Source organism: Acomys minous, assembly GCF_964271855.1.
Source record: "Acomys minous genome assembly, chromosome: 14".
Lineage (NCBI taxonomy): Eukaryota > Metazoa > Chordata > Mammalia > Rodentia > Muridae > Acomys > Acomys minous.
In genome coordinates, this window is record NC_140496.1 from 43,376,279 (window position 1) to 43,401,428 (window position 25,150).

The 25,150-nt window shown below is 52.5% G+C and overlaps 2 protein-coding genes across 6 annotated transcripts; one reads left to right on the forward strand and one right to left on the reverse strand.

Annotated features, from left to right (window-relative positions):
• Positions 1 to 221: 221 nt before the first annotated feature.
• On the reverse strand, positions 222 to 7,185 carry PODNL1 (podocan like 1). Of its 4 annotated transcripts, none has more exons than XM_084757016.1 (10): positions 7,078 to 7,185; positions 6,716 to 6,968; positions 5,809 to 5,902; positions 5,421 to 5,485; positions 5,193 to 5,302; positions 4,274 to 4,430; positions 3,730 to 3,845; positions 1,442 to 2,099; positions 621 to 769; positions 222 to 545 (listed from the first exon to the last, which is right to left on the reverse strand). In XM_084757016.1, exons 2-10 carry the CDS (start codon positions 6,791 to 6,793, stop codon positions 413 to 415), a joined length of 1,560 nt encoding a protein of 519 aa, XP_084613142.1. In that variant the 5' UTR covers positions 6,794 to 6,968; positions 7,078 to 7,185; the 3' UTR covers positions 222 to 412. The 4 variants fall into 4 exon arrangements, with proteins under 4 accessions (XP_084613142.1, XP_084613141.1, XP_084613143.1 ...); XM_084757015.1 differs by having other exon boundaries at positions 6,716 to 6,964; positions 7,078 to 7,184; XM_084757017.1 differs by having other exon boundaries at positions 6,716 to 6,937; positions 7,073 to 7,178.
• A 10,314-nt stretch (positions 7,186 to 17,499) lies between these two features.
• DCAF15 (DDB1 and CUL4 associated factor 15) lies at positions 17,500 to 25,128 on the forward strand. Of its 2 annotated transcripts, none has more exons than XM_084757013.1 (13): positions 17,500 to 17,778; positions 19,390 to 19,487; positions 19,566 to 19,701; positions 20,207 to 20,313; positions 20,407 to 20,543; positions 20,629 to 20,799; positions 23,089 to 23,523; positions 23,610 to 23,701; positions 23,789 to 23,917; positions 23,994 to 24,079; positions 24,226 to 24,330; positions 24,406 to 24,521; positions 24,695 to 25,128. In XM_084757013.1, the coding sequence occupies exons 1-13, from the start codon at positions 17,647 to 17,649 to the stop codon at positions 24,748 to 24,750; spliced, it is 1,800 nt and encodes a 599-aa protein (XP_084613139.1). In that variant the 5' UTR covers positions 17,500 to 17,646; the 3' UTR covers positions 24,751 to 25,128. The 2 variants fall into 2 exon arrangements, with proteins under 2 accessions (XP_084613139.1, XP_084613140.1); XM_084757014.1 differs by lacking the exon at positions 17,500 to 17,778 and adding an exon at positions 18,821 to 18,949.
• Positions 25,129 to 25,150: the final 22 nt, after the last annotated feature.

Consider the following 25,150-nt stretch of genomic DNA (forward strand, 5'->3'; position numbering starts at 1 on the left):
GTCCTGTGTGTCCTGAGTGTCTGTTTGAGGCCTTCCACATCAGTCATAGGCCATGGGACCAAACTGACTGACTATCCTAAAGCCGTGTCTCCCCACTTGGACTCAGGAATGGAAAAAGACACTCCTTAGAGATGCGGGGGAGAGATGGATCCCACTGGGCACTGAGTCCCATGTGAACATGAGAGGGGGGTCTACTTTATTTTCCCCATCACCATCTGTGGTGGAGGGTGTGGTCTGCACCCCAGAATGTTCAAGTCAGCATGCTTCCTGCTTCAGCCCCTAGCCGCCTGTTGTTAGTGCTCTGGCCAGCTCTGGGCAGACTAGGCCCAGCCTCCAAGGCCCCAGATGAGAACCTTCACAGTCCACAGTCCATCGGAGCACAGGCCAGGCTACTTGGCTAGCCCTTCAGGACTCAGGGCCCCTTGCCCTTGGGTGGCAGCTGGACCAGGACCTGTTCCGGGTTTTCTGCAGTGTCGACCACACGTAGGTGTGAAAGGCCCAGGAAGGCCTCGGCTGCGATGCTTGTCATATGTAGCTTGTTGGCCCTGTGCAGAAAGGCGGGACTGTTAGGGCAGTGACAGGAGAGCTACTGGTCATCACCCGACTCCCCTGCCCCTCACCTGAGAAAGAGGGCGCGCAGATGGGGTGTGCTGAGGAAGGCCTCTGGGCCCACATGGCTGATCCGGTTAGCTTGCAGGTGTAGCTCCTCCAAGGCCTCAGGCAGATCAGGGGGCACAAAAGATAGCTCATTGTGGCTCAGGTCCAGCACCTGACAGGCACATAGCACCATGGCAGGCTCAGGGCCTTGGCCTCGCACCCCAAGGGCTTCCAGCCCCTCCCCTCCCCAGTCCTCTCTTCCATGCCCAGCTCAGGCCTCCTCCAGACCCCTGTTCGTTGATGGCTGCCAAATCCCTTCACTTCAGACACCCACTGCGCCTCATCTGTTTCTGTCTTAGCCATGGGAGGGTAGATGTCTCCACCTGCCTGATTCCTTTCTCTTCCTCCATCCCCCTTCCTACCCCCCTCCCTTTCTTCTTTCCTCAGCTGGCTTCAAACTCAAGCCTCCCTCAGCCTCCCTCCACTTGTGGAGCCAGGCGCAGTCCCCACACCTGGCTCCGCTCCTCCTCACCGTCTGTCACACTGTTAACTTCTGTGATTACCCATCGGGCCTCTTACTCTAACTAGGATGTTTGGGGTCAGAGAGACATAAGGAAGGACCCTGTCTTGTGCCCAGCTGAATGGCCCGAAAGTAGAGGCCACAGTCTCTGGGTAGAATGGAAGAGTGCTCAGAAGTCTTTCACCATGAGGTGAACTTAGCAACAGCCTGACATGGTCTGTTTTAGCCAGCTCAGGCTGCACACATGGGGCTCTGTGGTTCGCTTAGGCTCAGAGCTGGCGCAAAGGTGGGGTAGAGATAACCACATTGCAGTTAACCCCTGACCTGCAGCGCCTGCAGCTCGTGCCAGGTGCCGGGCCCAATGTCACCCACGCGGAGCCGGTTGTGCGCCAGGCTCAGCTCCCGGAGCTTATTCAGGCCGACCAGCTGCTCCGGCTCCAGGGCCCGCAGTTGGTTGCGTTGCAGTCTCAGTGTGCGCAAACTGGCGGGCAGGCCCTCCGGGAGCCGGCTCAGCTGGTTACCAGTCAGGTCCAAGCTGCGCAGGGCACGCAGGCGGCGGAAGGCGCCGGGATGCACGCGTGCGCTGGCCAGGCGGTTGTAGGCCAGGTTGAGCTCGGCCAGGCCTCTCGCGGAGACAAGATCCCGCGCGCCTAGGGCAGCCACGCGGTTGTGGGGCATCACTAGGGCCTGCAAGTGGCGGGGCAATGCCGGGGGCACGCGCTCCAGCCTGTTGCCGTAGAGGTGCAGCGTGTGCAGGGCTCGCAGAGGCCTCAGCGTCCCAGCGGGCAGCGCCGAGGCCTCCAGGCGGTTGTGCTGCAGCAGCAGGTAGCGCAGGCCCCTTGCTCTGCGCAGCCTCACTGCTTCCACTTGCTGGATACAGTTGCGACCCAGGTTCAGTATGGTCAGGGATCCTGGTAGACCCTCAGGCACTGTGGTCAGCTGGTTGTGGGACAGGTCCAGGTACTCAAGGCTGCTCAGCTTGCTGATGGGGGGGGGGGGGGGCGAGGGGTGTGTGTGTGATGGAATGGTCACTTTCAAGACCATAGCTCTTACCAGAAAGGAAAAGAAATGGTTTTAAGGACTCCTTTAAACTCCTTTAAACATCAAGTTGAAAGCGATGGAGCAACGACGCTAGGATGATACGATATAGAAGAAATGCATGTGGCAGCCCAGAGTGGCCATGGACATAGGTATTGAAGCCCAGCATTCATGAGCTGAGCCACGAGGATTGTGAGTTCCATGCCAGCCTGCACTACATATAGCCAGAGTTAAAAAAAAAAAAAAAAACAAAGAACAGGGGCCACGCCTTTAATCTAGCACTCCGGAGGCAGAGGCAGGTGGATTGCTGTGAGTTTGAGGCCAGCCTGGTCTACAAAGTGAGTTCAGGACAGCCAAGGCGACACAGAGAAACCCTGTCTCAAAAAACCAATACAAAAACAAAAACCAAAAAACGTAGGGTGGGACTGGAGAGATGACCCCGCAGTTAAGAGCACTGGCTACTCCTCCAGAGGACCAGGGTTCAGTTCCCAGCACCCCCATGGCAGCTCGCAGCTGTCCTAACCCCAGTGCCAGGAGATCCACTGTCCTCTTACAGCCTCCATCTTCAAGTACTGCACAGACGTCCACACAGGGAAAACAACCATAAACATGAAAAATAAATAATACATTGTGGCAATACATCCCGAGTCCCAGCAATCAAGAGGTAGAGACAGGTGGAGCTGGATGCAGTGGAGGGCAGTCTGGTCTACACAGCAAGAGCCAGGACAACCATGGCTACATAGAGAGAGCCTGCCTTTTTCTTTGTTTTTGTTTTTCATGACTGGGTTTCTCTGTGTAGCCTTGGCTGCCCTCGACTTGCTTTGTAGACCAGGCTGACCTTGAACTCACAGTGATCCGCCTGCCTCTGCCTCCCAGAGTTCTGGGATTACAGGTGTGTATCGCCTCACATAGCTAGAGAGTGCCTGTCTGAAAAAACAAACAAACAAACAACAACAGCAACAACAAAAACAGTGGCTCTCTCTTGTCACTTCCTCAGCCTCTTTCCCTCTCTTTGTCCCCCCTGGGGTCCCCCTTTCTCCCTTCTTTCTCTCCCCTCCTCCTTTCTACAATAAATCTTTCTATACCAAAAAAAGTGGGTGGGGGAATCAGGTGTGCATCCCTTTAATCCCGTCACTCTGAAGGCATAGACAGGTGGCTTTCTGAGTTTGAGGCCAGCCTGACCTACAGAGTGAGTTCCAGGACATCCAGGGCCACACAGAGAAACCCTGTCTTCAAAACAAAACAAGAACACAAGAGCTGAGGTTCCACTCAGTGCTCCCGTCTACCTGTCTAGAGTCCTGGAGGCAGGGACTGGCTGTGGCCAGGTGGTTTTCTTTCCTAGCATGTGTGAGAACAACAACAATAACAACAACAACAACAACAACAACAACAAAAAACAACCCATAACTATTGGGTAAGAGAACCTCAAGCAAAGGTGGCAGGGGACAAGGACACCACAGCATACAATAATACCCCTTATGTCAGCAGGACAGCTGGGTGTTCACTAAGTAGTCACTAAATGAAGTCCTGGATCGAGAGTCTTACAAAGGAAGGGACTGCTGCCTTGCACCTACCTGAAGGTAGTCACATCCAGGCCGCGATCTGTCAACTGATTATGCTGCAGATACAGCTCACGGAGTTGAGTCTGGAGGCTCAGTGCGTCTCTAGGCACCTTGGAGATGAGGTTGTGCTACATAAAGGAGAAGAGAAAAGAAGAGAGAAGGTCAGTGGTGGGTGGCTGTGGAAGCCACGGAAGGTTCTAGAGTGGCCAGGAGTTGCCTGTGCAAGGCAGTGGAAGGGTTTTTGTTGTTGTTTCGGTTTTTTGAGACAGGGTTTTTCTGTGCAGCCCTGGCTGTTCTGGAACTTGCTTTGTAGACCAGGCTGGCCTTAAACTCACAGGGATCCGCCTGCCTCTCTGTCTCCTGAGTGCTGGGATTACAGGCATGAGCCACCACTCCTGGCTACTGTTGTTGTTGTTGTTGTTGTTGTTGTTGTTGTTGTTGTTGTTCTATGGTGATTGTTCTAACATTTGGAATTCCAGACAGCAGTTGAAAGGATGAAAGAGGAGTAGTCCCACAGAGGAGTAGGGAGGGCCCACAGGCCCAGACATGTGTGTACCTGCAGGTGCAGCCGCTCCAGGGAGGCTGGCAAGCTGGGTGGTAGGTAGCTGAGCTGGTTGCTGGAGAGACTTAGGGTGGTAATGGCCTCTGAACCACGGAAGGCGTTAGATGGCAAGCCGGTGTTGCTCAGTCTGTTGTTGTGGAGGTACACAGACCTGAGGAGAGCCATGCTGCGGCCATCAGCCTCTGCCTGTGCACACCACCCTCCCCAAGCTGTTGCCCCTGACCCCTAAACTCCAGCTGGGGTTGCCTGTTTGAGAGTGAAGGGTCAGCATGTGTGCGTGCACTCGAACACATGACTGTGTGCACACACATGCACATGCATGCATATTATGCATGTTCATGTATATGTGTGCATGCATGTGGGTATATCGCTTGTGTGTGCATGATCGTGTATGTGTGTGTATGTTCATGTGTGTGTATGTTCGTGTGTGTGTGTGTGTGTGTATGTGTGTGTGTGTGTGTGTGTGTGTGTGTGTGTGTGTGTGTTGAGGTAGATGACATCGGTCCTAGTCTAGCGTATGGGGCTTTGTCTTACCACCCAAGCTCCCACGAGTCCAGGGCCTTAACCCTAGACTCCACACACAGAGCTGAAGCCGTCCGTGTCTTAGGAACATAGCCCCAAACTGAGCTGAGTGCCTCAGATCCCCCCTCAGATCTGATCCCTCTCTGACACCCCACCTCCCAGCACAGGGCCATGCCCCAGGATCCCCAGAACAGAGCCCTCCAGCCTTTTCTTACTCCCCACCCCCAGTGCAAAGCTATGCCTCAGAGCCTCCAAAACTGGACTGCCCTCTGCTTCTCCTTATGCTGGGCCATGTCCACGCTCCCCAGGACAGGCCTGTTTCCCCTTGGCCTCTGGGGGCAGGATGCTGGAATCAAAGGACGAGGGGCGCGGAGCCAGGTGCTAAGGCTACCGGAGTGCAGGCTTCTCCCCAAAGGTGAGAGGAAAGATCTCCACCACTTCATTGGCAGCCAGATCGGCGACACGCAGGGAGCGTGGCAGGAACTGGGGCGCAACAGAAAGCTGCAACAGCAACAGCGTCTGGTCCTGGTGCCCAGTTTCCTGCTCCTCAGCCCTCACCCCCAGGTCCCGCCTGCTGGGTGACCTCAGCCAGACTGTGCCCTCAAGGATACAGGCTCACCTTGTTGTGGGCCACATAGAAGTTCTCTAGCTGGGTGAGGGACTCAAATGCCTCATCAGGCAGGCCTGGGTGGGAGCACAGTGGGCAATGGATGAAGGAACCAGGATACTAGCAACCCCACTCTGAAGGCTAGGGACTAGCATAGGTTCCTAAGCATAACACACACACACACACACACACACACACACACACACACACACACACACACACACATCCTGTCCTTACTCAAAACCCACAGCCACCTCCATCTCCCCGCCGCCCCCAACCCTCAAAATTCCACCGTGCTCAGCAGTTGTGGAAACCCCCGAAGAGCTGGCCACAACTGGCAAAAAAACGGCGGATGTGGAGAGAGGCGGGGACCTGGTTGCTCCCAGCTTGAGGCTCTCACCCTCCGAGGAGATGAGGTTGCTGTGCAGGTCCAAGGTGCGCAAGCCACTGAGGCGAGATAGCTCGTTGTAGGGCAGCTCCCGCAGCTGGTTATTCTGAGGAAGGAAAGACATTCGCGCCAAGGCCTGTCTCTTGCTCCTCAACTTGTAACCTGGAGGGGTAGCCCAGTGGCAGAGCCCTTGCTTAACTAAGGCCCTAATTAATATCTCCAGAGAGAAGAGGAAGAGAGGGAGAAAAGAAAACATCCCATTCCTTGACCACAAACAACCTTGAGACTTGCAAGGCACTGGGCTCCAACAATTAACACAATTACCCTGAGCTCCCAGGCTATGCAGGCTGCTAATTTGAAATCTGGTCTCCCCCAACACGGGCTTTCTCTATGCAGTAAAGGGTGGCCTCGAACTTGTGTCCATCCTCTTGCCTCTCAGCATCCTTAGTGCTGGGTCACCACAACAGACTCCGACCTCAGCCCCCAACACCCTCTTGTCCCAAGTTACCCCAGAGTGCTCCCAGTGACCTCCAACAACACAACAACCGCCCCAGGACTCTGCCTGTTTGTTGGTTTGTTTGTTGATTTTTCAAGACAGGGGTTCTCTGTGTAGCCCCAGCTATAGCTCTGTAGACCAGGCTGGCCTCGAACACATAGAGATCCACCTGCCTCTGCCTTTCAAGTACTGAGATTAAAGACATGCGCTGCCTGCAGCCACCCAGCTGTGTTTTGACAAAGTAATTTTACTCCTTCTAAGATGCTGACCCCAAACTCAGCTCTCCTGACACTTATACCTCTAGCACTGGCTTGGCTTAGTAGACCCAGAGCAAGGCCATGTTCAACCCTGGCACGGGGACCTCCCCCATGAACCTTGCCTGGGCCCTATGCCTCCCTGGATCTCTGACCCCTCAGCCCTCACCTGCAAGGAGAGGTGCCTAGCAGCTCTGGTGATATTGTCTGGGAATACCCTCAGGTCCAGGCCAGCACAGTCTACCATGTCATCTCGGGGACAGGAGCAGCGCCAAGGACAGGGCCTCAGTGGGGGCTGTGAGCTGTCACCCAAGTGTGGGAAGGCCGGGTCCTCGGTGAAGGCTGTCGTCCACCTCAGCAGCAGCAGCAGTAGCAACGGCTCTTGAGGCCTCTGGAGTATAGCCAGGAGGTCAGCCGGCTACCTGGTGAGGAGTACCCTTCTGCAGGGCAGGCTTGGCCACCTAGCCTGTGGCAGAACCAGGCAGGGGGTGGGCAGACCCCCCACCCTCAGTCCCTCCCTGCCCACCTTACCATAGTCAGCCCTGCTGTGCCTGTCCCCGAGCCTCCTTCCAGCAGTCACTTCCTCCAGTGTCTGCTGGGACTACAGCTGCCCTCCATCTCTCGGCATAGGACAGAGGGACACACACACACACACACACACACACACACACACACGCACACAGAGCTAGACCACAGGGCCTGGAGGGGGGGTTATACCATCCTCTTCCCCTCCCTGAAGAGGGCAGGCAGAGGCTGGATAGGGTGGCAGATCCGTCTAACCCATCCCTCACCCCCTGCCTTCTCCAATCACCCCATCCCTACTTTCATAACCTCAGCCACAACGAAGAGGAATGTTTGAGGAAAAGCTGACATCCACTCTATCTGGTATTTGCTCTGACCACAGACAGGAACAGGGGGGTGCCAGTGGATAGGGGGGGAGGCACTAGACAGTCCCTAAGGAGATGAAGCCAGCCAGAAGGGCTCAAATGAAGGAGTACTGGGCTTCTGTTTTCATGCCTGCCTGGTAGCCACAGCCCACTCCTCCAAATAGTCACGGCTCTTGGAAAGCAATTCATGTGAGAGGCAGAGGCTGGTGGCCAGCCTTGGGAGCTGGGTCCTGGCCTGCCCACTTGAACCTGGGCTCTGTGCCTCAGCTTCCCTCTTAGTAACTGGTCATGGCTACCTCACCTTCCAGAAACATTGCAGACTTTAATAAGTTAATGCAGGTTGGTGGGCACCATATGGCACAGGTTTTCAAGCCCAGCTGGGGAGACTAAGGCAGCCAGTGCCAGCTATATAAGATCCTGTCTCGGAAACAAGCAGTGTGTTAAATGTATATGAAAGACAGACCCCTTCCTCAAAGGGCTGTCAAATAAAAGCTCCGACGCTGGAGAGGTGGTGGTTAAGAGCACTGACTACTCTCCCCAAAGGATCTGAGTTCGGTTCCCAGTGCTCCTGGAACTCCAGCTCCAGGACAGCTGGGCGGTCGGTCCTCAGCAGTAGGAAAGATAGCCAAGCTGGAGCCAGCCAGAGAGCAGGCTAGCAGGCAGCCTTCTTCCACGGCTTCTGCACAAAGTTCCTGCTCAGGTCCTGCTCCAGTTACCCCCAGCAGCAGATTCTAAACAGCAAGTGTCGGGTTGGAGAGGTGGCTCAGAGGTTAAGAGCACTGGCTGCTCCTCCAGAGGTCCTGAGTTCAATTCCCAGCAACCACATGGTGGCTCACAACCATCTATGATGTGATCTGGTGCCTTCTTCTGATGTCCAGGCATATATTGTAGTCCGGATAATATATACATAGTAAATAAATAAATATTTTTAAAAAATAAACAGTAAGTGTTAGAAGATATGAACCTTATTCTACCTTAAATTGCTTTAGTCACCATTTTTTTTTTAATCACCAAGACAGAAAAAAAACTAGAACTCCCAAGATTCTAAAGGAGGCTCAGAAAGTGGACGGTCTAGAGAGATGGCTCAGTGGTTAGAGCACTGGCTGCTTTTCCAGAGGACCTGGGTTCAATTCCAGCACACACACACGGCAGCTCATACTTGTCTGTAACTCCAGTGTCAGGGCAGATCTGACACCTTACACAAACACACATGCAGACAGAACACCAATGCACATAAATAAAAATCCTCAGCTAGATACTGAGCCCCAAGGCAGCCCGGGTGTGCTGGCTAATTTTATGATGTAAGCTAGAGTCAGTTGGCAAGAAGGACTCTCAATTGATAAAACACCTTTATCAGATGAGCTTGTAGGGTTAGGCAGCTCCAACCCTGGGCAGGTGGCCGTGGGTTCTATAAGAAAACAGAAAAGAAAAAAGAAAGAAAGAAAGAAAGTAAACAGGCTGGGCTGGAGCGGCTCAGCAGTTAAGAGCACCGACTGCTCTTCCAGAGGTCCTGAGTTCAATTCCCAGCAACCACATGGTGGCTCACAACCATTTGTAATGTGATCTGATGTGCACAGTATACATAACAAATAAACAAAAAAAAATTAAAAAAAGAAAGAAAGGAAGAAAGAAAGAAAGAAAGAAAGAAAGAAAGAAAGAAAGCAGGCTAAGCAAGCCGTGAAGATCAAGCCAAGAAGCAGCATTCCTCCACGGATCCTCCATGGGTTCCTGCCTCCAGGTTTCTGCCTTGGGTTCTTGCCCTGACTTCTCTCAGGGATGGAGTGTGACCTGAGAGTTGTAAGAGGCAAGAAACCCTTTCCTCCCCAAGATGTTTGGGTTTTTTTTGTTTTTGTTTTTGGTTTTGGTTTTTTGTTTGTTTGTTTGTTTGTTTTGAGACAGAGTTTCTCTGTGTAGCCTTGGCTGTCCTGGACTCACTTTGTAGACCAGGCTGGCCTCGAACTCACAGCGATCCGCCTGCCTCTGCCTCCCGAGTCCTGAGATTAAAGCTGTGCACCACCACGCCTGGGTCCCCAAGGTGTTTTGATGACGGTATTTTATCACAGAAATAGAGACCTTAACTAAGACATTGGCTACATTTTACTCTATCTCAAAAAAAAAAAAAAAAAAAAAAAAAAAAGAAAAGAAAAGAAAAAGAGCTGGGCACAGTGGCATACATCTGTAATCCCAGAACTCGGAAGGCAGAGGCAGGCGGATCTCTGTGAGTTCGAGGCCAGCCTGGTCTACAAAGCAGGTCCAGGACAGCCAGGGCTACACAGAGAAACCCTGTCTCGAAAAACAAAAGAAAGAAAAAAAGAAAGAAAGAAAAAACAAAACAAAAAGCCAGGGGCGTGCAAGCTGGGTGTGGAGAGGGTTATAACCTCTAATTCCATGTGGTTTTTTTTCTTGTGCCCTAGGCCTGTTTTCCATGTTGGGTTGGTGATTCAGAGGACAGAAAGTGTGGTCTGCCATAGTGTACCCTGCTGTAATTTCTGACGTGTAATTGGGATGTGCTGACAACTCTATTCTGGAATGTGTCTTGTGATCAGAAATGTGGGGAGCCCTCTGTGATAAGAACACCTGTGAGCCCAGCAGAAGAAGGTGGGGGGGGGGATCACGAGCCTAAGGGGGCGCACGCCTTTCATTCCAGCACTCGGGAGGCAGAGGCAGGAAGATCACCGTGAGTTGGAGGCCAGCCTGGTCTACAAAGCGATTTCAGAGACCCTAACTCAAAACAAACAAATAAAAACAGCCCTAGGCCATGGTAGCTCATGCCTTTAACCCCAGCACTTGGGGGCAGAGGCAGGCTGATCTCTGTGATCAAGGCCAGCCCTGGTTTATAAAGAGTCCAGGTCAGCCAAGGCTACACAGAGAAACTCTATCTCAAAAAACCAAACCAAACCAAACCAAACAAAACCCAAAACAAATACAAGAACTCAACAACAAAAACAGGTTGGCAACATGGTTCAGTAGGCAAAGGCACTTACTGTCAAGCCTGACAATTTGAGTTCAATCCTAGGCCCACACATAGTGAAAGAGACAACCAACTTCTACAAGTTGGCCTTTAACCTCCTCCACATGAGCACAATGGAACATAAGCACATATACTTATATACATGTAGTAGTAGTAGTAGTAAAATAAATAAAACAACATTTGGGCGTGGTGGCGCACTCCTTTAAATCCTAGCACTTGGGGAGCAGAGGCAGGCAGATCGCTGTGAGTTCGAGGCCAGCCTGGTCTACAAAGTGAGTCCAGGACAACCAAGGCTACACAGAGAAACCCTGTCTCGAAAAACCAAACAAAAAACCAACAACAAACCAACATTTGGTTTTTCAAAACAGGGTTTCTCTGTGTAGCCTTGGCTGTCCTGAAACTTCCTTTTTACACCGTACTGGCCTTGAATTCCCTGAGATCCTCGTGCTTCTGCTGAGCTTTGATTGAGAGCCGTGTGCCACACTAAGTCCTAATGGATGGTAGAAAGACAAGAGAAAAGGGAGTCTGGAATCCCAGGGTAGCTGATCCGTTCTTGTGAATAAAACATTCATGGCCACCAGGGAAAATAACCCCGTTTCCTAGAGGCCTCTTAAAATTCCCAACAACTCTCAACATTGGCACTAGAAACCAAGCCTGCGTCCATGCGCACACACATGGGAATACACGTGTACGGGTACGTGTGTAGTTTGGATGAGAATGGTCCCCTTAGGCTCATATGTTTGAATATTTGGACCTCAGTTGGTGGAACTGTCTGGGAAGGATTAGGAGGTGTGGCTGTGATGGAGGAAGTGTGTCACTGGGGGTGGACTCTGAGATTCTAAAATACTCAGTCCTCTGTGCCTCCTGTTTATAGGTCAAGATGTGAGCCCTCAACTCCTGCTCCAGCTGCCTGCTACCATGTCTTTGCTCTGCCAACTTAGACTCTAACACCCTGAAACCATAAGCACAAAACCAAAAACTCTTTATGAGTTGGTCATAGTGTCTTATCACAGTAATAGAAAATAAACTGAAACTGGTGTACGCACTTTTAATCCCAGCACTCGGGGAGGCAGAGGCAGGAAGATCTCTGTGAGTTCGAGGCCAGCCTGGTCTACAAAGTGAGTCCGAGACAGCCAAGGCTACACAGAGAGACCCTGTAGGAATGCATGTATGTATTGTAGGGGGGGATGTGTATGTGTGTTCATGTGTGTAGAAATGTGTATATGTGATAGTAAGCATGTGTGTACTCGTGTGTGTGTGTGTGTGTGTGTGTGTGCACATGTGTGGGGGAGTATGCAAGAGTTGGGGGTAGGAAAAAAGTGAGGCCCTGAGTGAATGTGTATTATTTGACAGGGGTACAGCAATGTTAGGGACCTCGGCGCCTCAGCCAGGGGAGGGGCAACCCCTTTCCCAGGCAATGGGGAGAGGGATGGCAGAGACTTCCTGCAGTCCAAGTGCAAATGCTGACAGTTTGTGCAGAAAGTGTCCACTGTTATTTTCTCCTCGATCTTGGCAGCCTGAAGGCTGCTCCCCGACAGAGCCTGTTCCTAAGGAGATTGCTGACTGAGCCTCCTTGTTCAGCCATCCGAGAGCGTGGACCTTTTGACATCAGCTTCTCCATGTCTGTGTCTCTGTCTTCGCTCCATTGCCACCCAGAGGTCATGGCGTGTGTGTGTGTGTGTGTGTGTGTGTGTGTGTGTGTGTGTGTGTGTGTGTACATATATATATATATGTATATATATTGTTTTATAAAATTATCTGTATTACCTGTAGGCCCGGCTAGCAATCAAGACACAGACACTTGTTATATGTTAAAATAGCCTTAGTTAACCTGGGGCAGGGCAGATGTCAATTCTCTAAACTACTTTCCATAGTGTGGCAGGCATGGGATCCCTGCCTCAATCCCATGCCAGCTGCTTCCAATAACTTCTATCAAGTTGCCTCCCATCCGTAATCCCAAATACTTGCTCATGTTCTTCATCTGGGCTGGATTCTCCACCCATGCCAGCGGCATGTGCTTCTCCTCCAGCTAACCCATGGCGGCCTTCCTCTCTTCCCTTCAGGTCTCTCTCCTTTCTCCTTGTGGCAGTCTCTCTTTTCTTCTTCCCAGGATTCCTCTCTCTCTAAGCCTCACCTATCTCCTGCCCTGCCCAGGTGGGATGGCTTTTTATTAAGCAAAAGTTGGGTCACACAGACAGCAAGCAGTAATTAGCATCAAAATATACCAGGCCACCAAGGAGAGACTTGATACCCTATGAGCATATACAGGGGGAGGTAATCCCCCTCAGGAACAGTCATAGGGGAGGGGAAGAAGGGGAAAATGGGAGGGAGGGAAGAATGGGAGGATACAAGGGATGGGATAACCATTGAGATGTAACAAGAATAAATTAAAAAACAAAAACAAAAACACCAGGCCATCCCCCAACATATATCTGTTATACATATGGGTATGCATGCGTGTGGTTATGCATGTATGTAGGTATATATCTAGGGGCATACATGCACAAATGTCTGTGTGTGCACACATGTGTACAAGTTGAGTGTGTGTACACATGCATGTGGGAGCTAAATGTCAACTTCAACTGTCATTTCTCAGGTAACAAGGGCTCATCATTAGCCTGGAGCTCACTGACTAAGCAAGAGTGGGCAGCCAGTGAGCCCCAGGGATCCATGTGTCTCTGCCTTTCAGCGCTAGGCTGACAGATTTGAACCATCACACCTGGCTTTTTTTCATGGTTTGAAGACTGAACTCAGTTTATGACAGATTTGTCTGGACACAATCCTAAAGCAAGGCAAACTACTCACGCACACATACATCGATGGTGGCTCTGGCGACCCCACCAGTCTCATGCAGTACAGGCAAGTGCTCTACCACTGAGATGCACCCTATCCCAGTGAGGCTGTTTTGTACTGCACTTGGGTTGTTACACACCAATGGTCCTGGGGGATATTTAAAAAAAAAAAAAAAAAGCCGGCTAAGCCAGCCAGGGAGTGGCTTCTGGTGCAGTTCCTTGTGTTCCTGCCCTGACTTCTCACAGTGATGGCTGGGTGTGACCTACCTAAGAGTTGTAAGGTGAAATAACCCTTTCCTCCCCGCGCTGCTTTTGGCATTGGTGTTTATCACAGCAACAGAAACCTGGAGACAATGACTGCTCAGAGTACATGTAACAATGGGCGTGGTGGTGCACACCTTCAATCCCAGCACTCGGGAGGCAGAGGCAGGAGGATCGCTGTGAGTTCGAGGCCAGTCTGGTCTACAAAAGCGAGTCCAGGACAACAGCCAAGGCTACACAGAGAAACCTTGTCTTTAAAAAAAAAAAAGGAAGAAAGGAAGGAAGGAAGGAAGAAAGGAAGGAAGAAAGGAAGGAAGGAAGAAAGGAAGGAAGGAAGAAAATACATATTCTTGTACCTAGCATTGAGAACTATGGCAGTCTTATAAGACTAAGCCTTCAGGTGGTGACACACGGTACTGACTCCAAGCAGATTGTGTTATAAGTAGGTTATAGATAAGAACTTGAATTATAAGGAACCTAATATCTTAGTGTGCACTCTGCATCAGATACAGGTAGAATTTATGCTTTAAGATCTCATGTGCTAAAAATTCTTTCAACCTTAGCCAGGCTTGGTGGCACTCAGGAGGCTGAGGCAGGCAGATCTCTGTGAGTTTGTCAGCCTGGTCTACAGAGTGAGTTCTGGGACTGCCAGGGCCACACAGAGAAACTCAGTAGCCAACAACAAAAAACAAAAAATGAAACAAACAAAAGAAGCCCAATTTGATAGCCCTGGGCCACATTGCACACTGTATCTGTAAATTGTTACCTGCTGCTTGAGCTGTTTCTGCTCTCAAGGCTGCCACTCCTAACTCAGACCCAAAACATTTCTATGTGAAGCATTCTCAATGGCCACTTCTTTGGGAATGGGCTGCCCTCTTGCCCCAACTCTGCAGCTGCAAGGAAAGAACAAGAAACGAGCCCAGGAGTTCAATGTTCGTGAGAACATCTGGAAGATGAACCATTCCCAACAGTGGCAACGACTGCTCATACTGTTCACCCCATAATACAAAAGTGCCTGAGTGGGGAAAGAAGCTGCGAGCTCAGCCACAGGAAGCACAGCCATGGGGAGAAGGCTTGCTCAGAGACCCCACCCACCTGCCCATCCGTAGTAGCACACGGTCAAGCAAACCCATCATTAGATTTACTTAGAGCACTGCTTGTACCGCTCCTTTCCAAGCATGGCTTTGCTTCCTCCATGAAACAGAATGACCTGAGGCAATAGCTGAAACTGTAGGCCTTTGCTGTTAACCACCTGACCGCCAAACCATACATCTTAAAAGCTTACACAGAAGATTGTCACAAGGGCTGCTCTTCAAGAGGACTTGGGTTGGATTCCCAGCACCCACATGGCAGCTCATAACTGTCTGTAACTCTTGCTATAGAAGACCCGACACCCTCACTGAGACAACGTGCAGTCAAGGCACCAATGTACATAAAAATAAAAATAAATTAACAATAAATTTAAAAAGCTTGTGACAAATGCCTTTAAAGAGAAAAAGCAGACTGTCACATATGATTCCATAAAAATCTCTCTTGCTTGCTCGCCCCAACTCGTGATTTTAGAGTATAAATTGGGAACGCAAACTGGACCGAGGACAAAGCCTTTCAGGAGCTGGCCTGGCTTTGGTCCACCAGTGTCAGGATGCCTATTCCAGAAAGATTCTCACAGCACATCCCTCCACCCACTCACCCACCCATCCATCCACCCACCCACCAACCCATCATCCATCCATCCACTCATCCATCCATCCATCTACCCATTTATCCATCCACCCACCCACCCATCCACCCACCCACCCATCCATCCACCCACCCATCCATCCATCCACCCATCCATCCATCCATCCATCCACCCACCCATCCACCATCTGTCCATCCATCTTCCTACTTATCTATCATCTGTCTATTATCAGATTAACACCACTTGCTGGTTATTTTTTTTTTTTTTTGGTTTTTTGTTTTTTGTTTTTTTGAGGCAGGGTTTCTCTGTGTAGCCTTGGCTGTCCTGGACTCGCTTTGTAGACCAGGCTGGCCTCAAACTCACAGCGATCCGCCTGCCTCTGCCTCCCGAGTGCTGGGATTAAAGGCGTGCGCCACCACGCCCGGCTCACTTGCTGGTTATTACTTCACTATGACTTAGCGAACTCACTGATACAAAGGCTGGAGCCAGATGCTCTTGGATGCCAGAGCTGCCATCTAAGCCAACCTCTAGGTAGGACTTGCTTCCTATTATTTGGATTTCAGAGGTCGAATGGTTTTTTTGTTTGTTTGTTTGTTTGTTTTTGGTCTGCCTTTGAACTCACTATGTAGACCAGGCTAGGCTCTTCCTGTCTCTACCTCCTATGCTGGAATTAAGGGTGTGCATCACCATGCCCAAGAGGCCCCTAAGTTTTTATTTGGAAAGCAGTTCATATTTATCTAAGTTTTTTTTTTTTTTTTGGTTTTTCGAGACAGGGTTTCTCTGTGTAGCCTTGGCCATCCTGGACTCACTTTGTAGACCAGGCTGGCTTTGAACTCACAGCGATCCGCCTGCCTCTGCCTCCCTAGTGCTGGGATTAAATCTTTCTATGCCCTTAAATCTTTCTATGAAGAACGGAGGAAGCTAAATACAGATCAGATTATGGATGTAAAATGTGCACGCTGGTCTTTAAGATGAAAGCACCTAGTCAGAGTATCTCAGCACAAGTCCCCGTCACTATACATCACTGCCTGCTGTGTAGTAGTAGTCTTTTTTGTTTTTTGAGACAGGGTTTCTCTGTGTAGCCTTGACTGACCTAGACTCACTTTGTAGACCGAGCTGGCCTTGAACTCTCAGCGATCCATGTCTGCCCCTACCCCTGCCCCCGCCTCTGCCTCCTGAGTGCTGGGATTAAAGGCCTGTGCCACCATGCCGGGCTTATAGTAGCAGTCTTGAAACTCTCTCTCTCTCTCTCTCTCTTTTTTTTGTTTTGTTTTGTTTTTGGTTTTTCGAGATAGGGTCCCTCTGTGTAGCCTTGGATGTCCTGGACTCACTTTGTAGACCAGGCTGGCCTTGTTGAAACTCTCTGGAAACCTTTGTCTTTGCTGCAATGGTCTTGCATCTTCCCGTCACGAGCTGCTTCCCAGCTGCCGTTCTACTCATACTTGGAAGTCAAGAACAGGTAACTATTTGCTTCTTTACGCCCTGTGCTGTTAGCTGAGTTCTCCATAAGCCGAATGGAGTATCCTGCCTCCTCTGTGACTGTAGCAAGAGCCACCAGAAGCCTTGGTACACCAGTGTCTTCAAGTGGGCTCACTTTAATGCCTGTGCCACGTGTAAAACAAAGGCTTTACTCTAAGACCGTTGAGGAGGTTGAGTGAATGCACGCGAAACTGGTGAAGGAAGCAGACCTGTGCAGTTTATTAGCATCATTAGTGTGGTGGGCTTAACAGGCCTTCCACAAGATGGTGCAAACCCAGAACCATGCCTGACCCCTGAAAAGCAATTTTTAAAAACAGCATGCTATTTGACCGATGCTATCACTGTCTTCATCGTCTGGAAGATGGTTTGTTGTTGTTGTTGTTTTTGTTTTTCGAGACAGGGTTTCTCTGTGCATCCCTGGCTGTCCTAGAATTCTATTTTTAGACCAGGCTAGCCTCGAACTCAGAGATCCCCCTGCCTCTGCCTCCCGGGTGCTGGGATTAAAGGTGTGTGCCACCACGCCCAGCTTGGAAGATGTTTGAATATGAACTATTCTTCTTTCCCCACAGGCTAGGGATGCTCCTCAGGCCTTCCTCAGGCCTCTGCACTCCCAGCCTGAGCCAGAGTCAGGGCTGAGGATTCTGGCCCTTGTGGACCACAGGTTCCCATCGCCCCGCCCACAGGCCTCTGGACGGCCAGTGGTCTCCACGGAAACCCACTCAGGGGCGTGTCAACGTCCCGCCTGACAGGAATCTTCGCCTATTCTGTTAAAGTTTTCTGGCAGAGGAGCGCCAGAATGGTTCCTGAATGGTTTATCCTTAATGAAGGGCGGGAATAAGGCGGGAGCTGTTACCATATCTACCAACCAAAATCCGAGTTAGCTTTGATGGACGGGTGTAGCGGGAAGAGACCGGGAATGCCGGCTGTCACCCAACCGGCCGGCCGCTGTGAGAAGAAAAGGCCAATCAGAAAGCGGCGAGGGCGGGGCTAAGGGACCGGTTGCTCCGGAAGTGGAGGGAGGGGGTGAAAATGGCGCCCAGCTCGAAATCGGAGCGGAACAGCGGGAACGGGAGCGGCGGCGGCGGGCCTGGGGGAGCCGGGGGGAAGCGGACGGTGGGGAGGCGGCGGGAACACGTCCTCAAGCAGCTGGAGCGGGTCAAGGTGAGGCCTGGAGCCTGAGGCGAGCGCGCCCCGGTTGTGAGGAGGAGGGGACCCGGGAGGCGGCCGAGGGAGGGCGGCGCGGCGAGGTGGGGGGCGGGGCCGGGAGGGGGCTGGGCGGGCCGGGCGGTGGGGATGGGGCTGGGGCTGGCGGGGCTGATGCAGAGGCGCGGGGTTGGGATGGCGATGGTTGGTGACTTGGATGAAGCGAGCTAGGCAGGTCACCTGCAAGGGGCCCTTGGATCGAAGGCGCCTGGGCGAGATCGGCGAAGAAGGGGCTTGGGTGGAGGAGACCGGGGAGAAATCATGGAGGAAGCAACCGGGATGGAGGCAGCTCAGCTGGGCGCGCTACTGTAGTGGCCGTCCGGGGAATCTGGAGGAAGGGGGAGACCTTGGCTTAGACCCATTTTTCAAAGCACTGCCTTTTATTGGAGCTCCCCACCCCACCCCGCTCAGAGCCCCTGCTACTGGCTCTGGGCATCTTCTGTTTGGTGCTTCCTCTCTCTGTATCAGCTCTGACCATCTCCGGAGTTGGGATCCCTGGGGTCTGCCTCACTCATTGAATGGAGGAGTGTTTCCAGAGCAGGGCGGGCAGGGTCTTCTCAGAGTGGAAGCCACTGATCAAGGCTCTGTCTCCCTTGTCAGAGGGCCCCTGCAAGAGCGGGAACGTGAATGATTTGTTAGGTGGGCGCCCGCGGAAGGAGAATGCCTACGCGCACTGCCAGTTGGGAAGTGGGTGAGGGCAGCGCTGTGCCTCCACCTTTTAACCGGTGCTCCCGAGGCAAGGCTGTGGCTCTAGCCTAGACGCTCCCTGGGCAAGGGTTATATCCTCTCAGGAAGGCTTGGCTGACAGAACCATTCTCTTTATGGATTGCGATGAACTGAGGGCGAGGTGCCAGCCCTTTTCCGTGCAGCTCTTTTCCCAACTAGATGGCTATCTCTTGAAGGCGGGCCAAAATAGCTCCCCAGTGGTCAGCTTTATGCCTGTCAGTTTCCTGAGATCCTTCCTTGGTGATGTTTTAGGGTATGACAGTTGGTTGGCAGGTAGCAGTTAATTAAGACGGGGGTTTGGTTAATAATGGATTGGAGGCAACTTGGGAATAGTGGTTCTTTAGGCTCTGGGGCCAATGGGATGGCTCCATAGGCACTGGCATTTGTCACCAAACCTAATAATGTGAGTGTGATTCCCCAGAACCCACATAGCAAATTGTTTTCACCTCTATATGTGGGCTGTAGTCTACACAGTAAATACATTCTAAAAAGAGAAATGGGAGCCTCTGTGGGTTCATGGGAACAGGCAAATAGATACACAGCCCCCCACATCGTTTACTCCTACTGTCTCATGGTCAGCTCTGAGGAAGGAGCCGAGCAGCCTAGTGAGGGGGCCCTTCCACGGGGCGATGACGTGAGCCTTAGGCTGGGAGGACTCTGGGTCCAGAGAGGGGCATGGCTGGGATGTAATATGGGTCCTTGGTGGGGTGGGGTGCTTTGTAAGGCCGCTTGGCCTTGGTGTCTCCACAGTGGGCCTGTGCAGGCTGCTCAGCCTCTGGCTGGGCCGAGGGGGAGTGGGGGGGCGCCCACTTGGCTGAAGAGCACTGGCTGTCTCCTCCCCAGATCAGCGGGCAGCTCTCGCCTCGTCTTTTTCGGAAGCTGCCCCCCAGGGTGTGCGTGTCCCTCAAGAGCATCGTAGACGAGGATTTTCTGTATGCAGGGTGAGGCTGAGGCGAGGCGGGGTGGCAAGCGGGTCAGGGCCGTGAGCTTGTCCTCATCTGGCCCGTTCTGCCCCACAGCCATATCTTCCTGGGATTCTCCAAGTGTGGCCGCTATGTGCTCTCCTACACCAGCAGCAGCGGGGACGACGACTTTTCCTTCTACATGTATCACCTCTACTGGTGGGAGTTCAACGTCCACAGCAAGCTCAAGCTGGTAGGCCTACGCCTTCCCTTCCGGGAGGCTCCGCACTGGGCTGACCCTTTGGCCAGCAGGAGTCAGCTGCTCTTGCACCCCTCAGCCTGTGTCCTGTGTAAAATGGCATGATGGGCCAGTGCGGTGACCCTCGTGGAGTTGCTGGCTTTTTAGTTCAAGCCAGTAACTTTGTTTGGCTCAGGTGGCAGGCACAGCCTGTCTGACATCCTTGTTTTAGGCCAGGATGCAGGCAGGTTTCTAGATTTGTACAGGTAGTCACAGTGGCTTTAGCATTCGTCCTTGACCCCTGCCCCAAGGTGGGTGCCGTTTCAGTTTCTGTTGCGCATGGGCTTGTCAGCCAGAAAGCAGGGAGGTAATACGGTCCGTCAGGTTCCTTCCCGCTTGCAGGGAGGGCTGTCTTTGCTCAGGCCTTCCTGGGCTGCTTGTGAGGGGAGCTTCGTTAGAGCCTGGTTCTGGCGCAGCGCTTCTATCCTCCGGTCACGCACTGATTGAGCATGCTGCGCAGGTCCGGCAGGTGCGCCTCTTCCAGGATGAGGAGATCTACAGTGACCTGTACCTGACTGTGTGTGAGTGGCCTAGCGACGCGTCCAAGGTCATCGTGTTTGGTTTCAAGTGAGACTAGGGGCAGGCAGGGTGGCCGTGGGGCGGCCAGGGTGGGCTGGTGGCTCCTAGGTGGGCTGCAGGCTGAGGGTGTGCTTCTCCCAGCACCCGCTCAGCCAACGGCATGCTAATGAACATGATGATGAGTGACGAGAACCATCGTGACATCTACATCAGCACCGTAGCCGTGCCACCTCGGGGCCGCTGTGCTGCCTGCCAGGATGCCAGTCGTGCCCACCCAGGTGAGGCCCCAGGGGTCCTACGGGGGTATGGGGCTGCTGGACCACTGCCAGGGCATCAGGTGAGCTGTAGTGTGTCTTGCTGCAGGGGACCCAAGCGCACAGTGCCTGCGGCACGGCTTCATGCTGCACACCAAATACCAGGTGGTGTACCCCTTCCCCACCTTCCAGCCCGCCTTCCAGCTCAAGAAAGACCAGGTGGTGCTGCTCAACACCAGCTACTCTCTGGTGGCCTGCGCTGTCTCCGTCCACTCGGCAGGTAGGCCCAGCCCAGGTGGTCCCATTTCTAACCAGAGGTCAGACCAGGAGACCTGACTGAGACGGGTCCAGTCTCTCAAGGTTACATAGCCGCGAGGGATGGCGGGGCTGTTCAATGACTTCCTTCTAGCTACTTGAAGTGTAGCTTGTCAGCCCACGAGCTGCTTTAGCAGTGGTGAGGCTAGAGGTTCTGCACTGGGCAGATGCTGGGACTGCGCAGCGCAGTGCCCTACTGAACACATGCAGACTATTTCCTTCACAGCACGGCAAAAAGAAAAGGATGTAATGCAGTGTGGTTCTTGTTGTTGTGTGAAAATGAGAGACCGTGTTCCTACGGTGCTGATGGTGTGACAGCAACCCTGCTGTGACCTGTCCATGGCAAGTGTCACCCATCACACCTTAGAGCATAATTAGGACACTCAGCTGTCTCGCATCCTTGGTGTCAGGGAATACCAGTAACAAATTCCACAGTGTCTCTTTTGTTAGATAATGCCTAGGTAGCCCAGGCTAGCCTAGAACTCACCATGTAGACCAGGTTGGCCTCAAGCTTACAAAGATCCCTGCCTGTGCCTCCTGAGTGCTAAAATTAACACCTGTCTCTTATGGTGTCCTTTTTTTGTTGTTGGTACATTTTAATTTTTATTACTCAAAATTTTTTGTATGTCTGTGCATTTGTATGTGTGTGCACATGCATGTGCCAGGGAAGTCAGGACAGCTTTCAGGAGTTTATTCTCTTATAGCATGTGGATTCCAGGAATTTTGAACCCAGGTCTGGAACACCTAATGACTGGCACTTTTACCTGCTAAGCCATTTCTCCGTGTCTTGATAGAGTCACATGTTAGTAAGTAGGGTGATGTCACTGGTTGGCAGGATCAGAGTGGGGTCCTGTGAGTCTGAGCCTGCACCTCTGCCCTGCCGGCCCTCTCCCTCTGAGAAGCCTGGGCTCATCAGGTGTGTGTTCAGCGGTGAGCCAGGGGCATGCCGGTGCCCTGTCCTGAGGTAGAAGAGGTCCAGGTCAGTGTCCTGTGGAACACCAGGGAGAGGTGACATACATATTACATCTGGACACAGACACAGGAGAGTGAGCTATAGCTGTGCACTACTTTTGGGATAAGCTAATAACATGTTTTGGTTTTAAGAGAGCTCAAAACTATACCCATTAAAATGGCTGCTCTGGGGTAGGAGAAGGAAGAGGCAAGGTGAAGTGCATGTGGCCAAGCTGCCCAGCAAAGGACAGGGAACCTAGTTCCCACACTCAGCTGGAGTTCTCCCCAGCCCTGCCCGGATACCTGGGTCACTGTGAGAGTAGTCCCTAGCCTTTACCAAGGCTGTGCCACCTGCCTGTGGACCACGAGTCTCCCACAAGGGGCCCAAAAGGACTGAGGACTCCAGGCCTGGGACCTGTGTGAGCTTTGTCCCCAGCCTGGTGTCCTTTTCCCTCTTTCCTAAAAGTGCCCACGATGGCTCTTTGGACAGTAGCCTCTCTGAGGGGCATAGTGCTGTTACAGGGAGGGGTGTGTCCCTCCTTGGCTTGCTAGGCTCTGCTGCTACTCCCTACTTCCTCTAATAAATACAGCCTGTGTGCCTATGCTGGTCCAGTTGTGCAGATTCACTTGGTGGCTCTTACCTGTTGTCACTGCAGACTGTACTTTAAGGGCAAAGCTGTGTGCATTGCGTTTGCTGTGTCCTTTCTAGTAGCATTACGAATGTTCAAAGATGAGGTCTGAGAACTAGCCTGGCACATGAAAGCCCTGGGTTCTACTCCCAGCTTTTTTCTTTAAAAAGAAAAAAATTTTTTTTTAATTTTAATTTTATGTACATTTGGCTGTGAGCTGCCGTGTGGGTGCTGGGAATTGAACCTGGGTCCTCTAGAAGAGCAGCCATTGCTCTTAACCCCTGAGCCATATCTCTAATACCCCTCCCCCCATGAGCATCCTTTTTAAGATAGGATTTCTTTGTGTATCGGTAGCTCTGGCTGTTCTAGAACTCACTCTGTAACCAGGCTGGCCTTGAACTCACAAAGATCCACCTGCCTCTGCCTCAGTGCTGGGATTAAAGGCATGTGCTACCATGCTAGGCCCCAGGATCCTTTTAAAGGAAGTCTTAAATGAATACATGTCTGGACTATATGTGGTTTCTGAACCTATACCCTTCCAAAAGTTTCACACTGACTTGAGCACAGAAATGGCTCCTGGGGACTCCTTAGAGTGGCTTTCTAATCCAGGCTCTGAGGGAGGTCACAGTAGCTGTGACTTGTGGTAACATATGCAACCTTAATGCTTTTTGCAGAGGACAGCAGTTTCTGCCAAATCCTATATGACCACACAGCTTTGCCCCCGGCCCCGCCCAGCTCGCCAGGACCTTGGAGCCCTGAAGCAGTCCCTGCCTTCTCCAGCCTTGGCCTTGAGGTGGTCTCAGCCAGGCCCTCTGGTGCCCCGGAGCCCTCCCCAGCCATTGCCAAGGCCAAGGAGTTTGTGGCTGACATCTTCCGCAGGGCCAAAGAGGCCAAGGGAAGTACCTTGGAGGAAACTCGGCTGCCCTCTGGCCTGGGGCCCTCAAGCAGCCGCTGCCGCCCATCCTCAGAGCCAGTAGCCCCGAGTGGGGAAGTGGTGCCCAGGGACAGCCCTCCTGCTGCAGAGGCTTCTGCCCCGGAGCCTGGCTACGTCAACTACACCAAGTTGCACTATGTGTTGCGGTCTGGGGAAGGGACAGAGCCTGAGGATGGTGAGAGGTCTTCCTGGGACAGACTCTGGGATGGGGCAGTCCCAAGACAACCTTTAGCCTGTTCTACCTTCTGCCTTCCTTCCCAGAGTTTGAAGATGACAAGATCTCCCTGCCTTTTGTGGTGACTGACCTCCGTGGTCGCAACTTACGGCCCATGCGAGAGCGGACAGACATGCAGGTGGGTAGCCCTAGTGCAAGTCCTAGGTGACCCAGGATATGGAGTGGTTAGCAACACCTACCGTTAGCTCTCTGCCATCTGTCCCAGGGCCAGTACCTGACAGTGGAGCAGCTCACACTGGACTTCGAGTATGTCATCAATGAGGTCATCCGCCACGATGCCACCTGGGGTCACCAGTTTTGCTCTTTCAGTGACTATGACATAGTCATCCTGGAGGTGAGGCTAGGGCACAGCGGGAGGCTGGAGCCTTCCCACTGTAGGCTCTCTGTAACTGTCAACTGCCTGTTCCCAGGTCTGCCCAGAAACCAACCAGGTCCTGATCAACATTGGTCTGCTGCTCCTGGCCTTCCCAGCCCCCACTGAGGAGGGCCAGCTCCGGTGAGTGGCAGGGCCATACACAGACCCTTCTGTGCATGGTGTAAAGGGTGAACAGACAAAACCTGGAGTGCCCATGCTGTCACTGGTGTAGTGACTAGCCAGTGCAGGGACTCACTGGCCCACCTTCTTGTCCTCCACCACCGCAGACCAAAGACGTATCACACCAGTCTCAAGGTGGCCTGGGACCTCAACACAGGCATCTTTGAGACAGTCAGCGTGGGGGACTTAACGGAGGTCAAAGGACAGACCAGGTAAGGCAAGGCTAGAGTGGGTTGCCAGGGAGTTGGCAGGAAAGCCTCCTCTTCACTCCTTTCCCTGGGCCCCAGTGGCAGTGTCTGGAGCTCCTACCGGAAGAGCTGTGTGGACATGGTCATGAAATGGCTGGTACCAGAGAGCAGTGGCCGCTATGTGAACAGAATGACCAACGAGGCACTGCACAAAGGTAGGAGCTGCCCAAGTGTCCTGGCTGGGTCCTGGATCCTAGGCATGCTGCATGGATGGGGGGCAGGTGGGGAACCATCAGGGACTTGTTTCAAGAACTTTCTGTGTCAGGCCACAGGAATTGGCTGCAGGACTGGACAAATGGCTCATGGTTCTGCATATCGTCCTCTGCAGGGTGCTCATTGAAGGTTTTGGCAGACAGTGAGCGGTACACTTGGATTGTGCTGTGAGGGCTGCACCGCCCTGGACCCTGACTCCAACTACCTCTGCGGGCTCAGGAGAGGACTGCCTTCCTGGGCTGGCCCTCCAGGGGCCACAGTCGGCACTAGTGTTAGGTTGCGGGATGGGACTGGTGCAGCAGCCTCTGGTGGCCCAAAGTCTGGATGCGTCTTTATTTATGCCTATTTAAGTTGGGAAAGGGCAGAGAGGAGCCCTCCAGCCAGGCCTGCCCCGCGAAGCCCCGCCTGCTTCCTGCGCTCCGGCCCTTTCCTGGGCTGCAGGTGTAGCCCTCCAGGGAGGCCCAGTGGTTCCAGCCTCCCTCACCTGCGGTGGGGGGACCTTGTGGCCACCTTGCCTTGTTCTTCATGTACTAAATGCTTTATTTCTGATCTTGGCTGGTGTCCCCTTTCT

What these genes read in the sequence shown, in the direction of transcription:
- PODNL1 (XM_084757015.1), bottom strand. An exon ending in CAACCTCATCTCCTCGGAGG is followed by an intron (nt 5,486 to 5,808) that starts GTGAGAGCCTCA and finishes GCTCCCACCCAG; the next exon opens with GCCTGCCTGATGAGGCATTT. An exon ending in CTGCGCGCCCTCTTTCTCAG is followed by an intron (nt 546 to 620) that starts GTGAGGGGCAGG and finishes CTTTCTGCACAG; the next exon opens with GGCCAACAAGCTACATATGA.
- DCAF15 (XM_084757013.1), top strand. Translation starts at nt 17,647, where the DNA reads ATGGCGCCCAGCTCGAAATCGGAGCGGAACAGCGGGAACGGGAGCGGC. An exon ending in TCCACAGCAAGCTCAAGCTG is followed by an intron (nt 19,702 to 20,206) that starts GTAGGCCTACGC and finishes CATGCTGCGCAG; the next exon opens with GTCCGGCAGGTGCGCCTCTT. An exon ending in GAGGTCAAAGGACAGACCAG is followed by an intron (nt 24,331 to 24,405) that starts GTAAGGCAAGGC and finishes CCTGGGCCCCAG; the next exon opens with TGGCAGTGTCTGGAGCTCCT.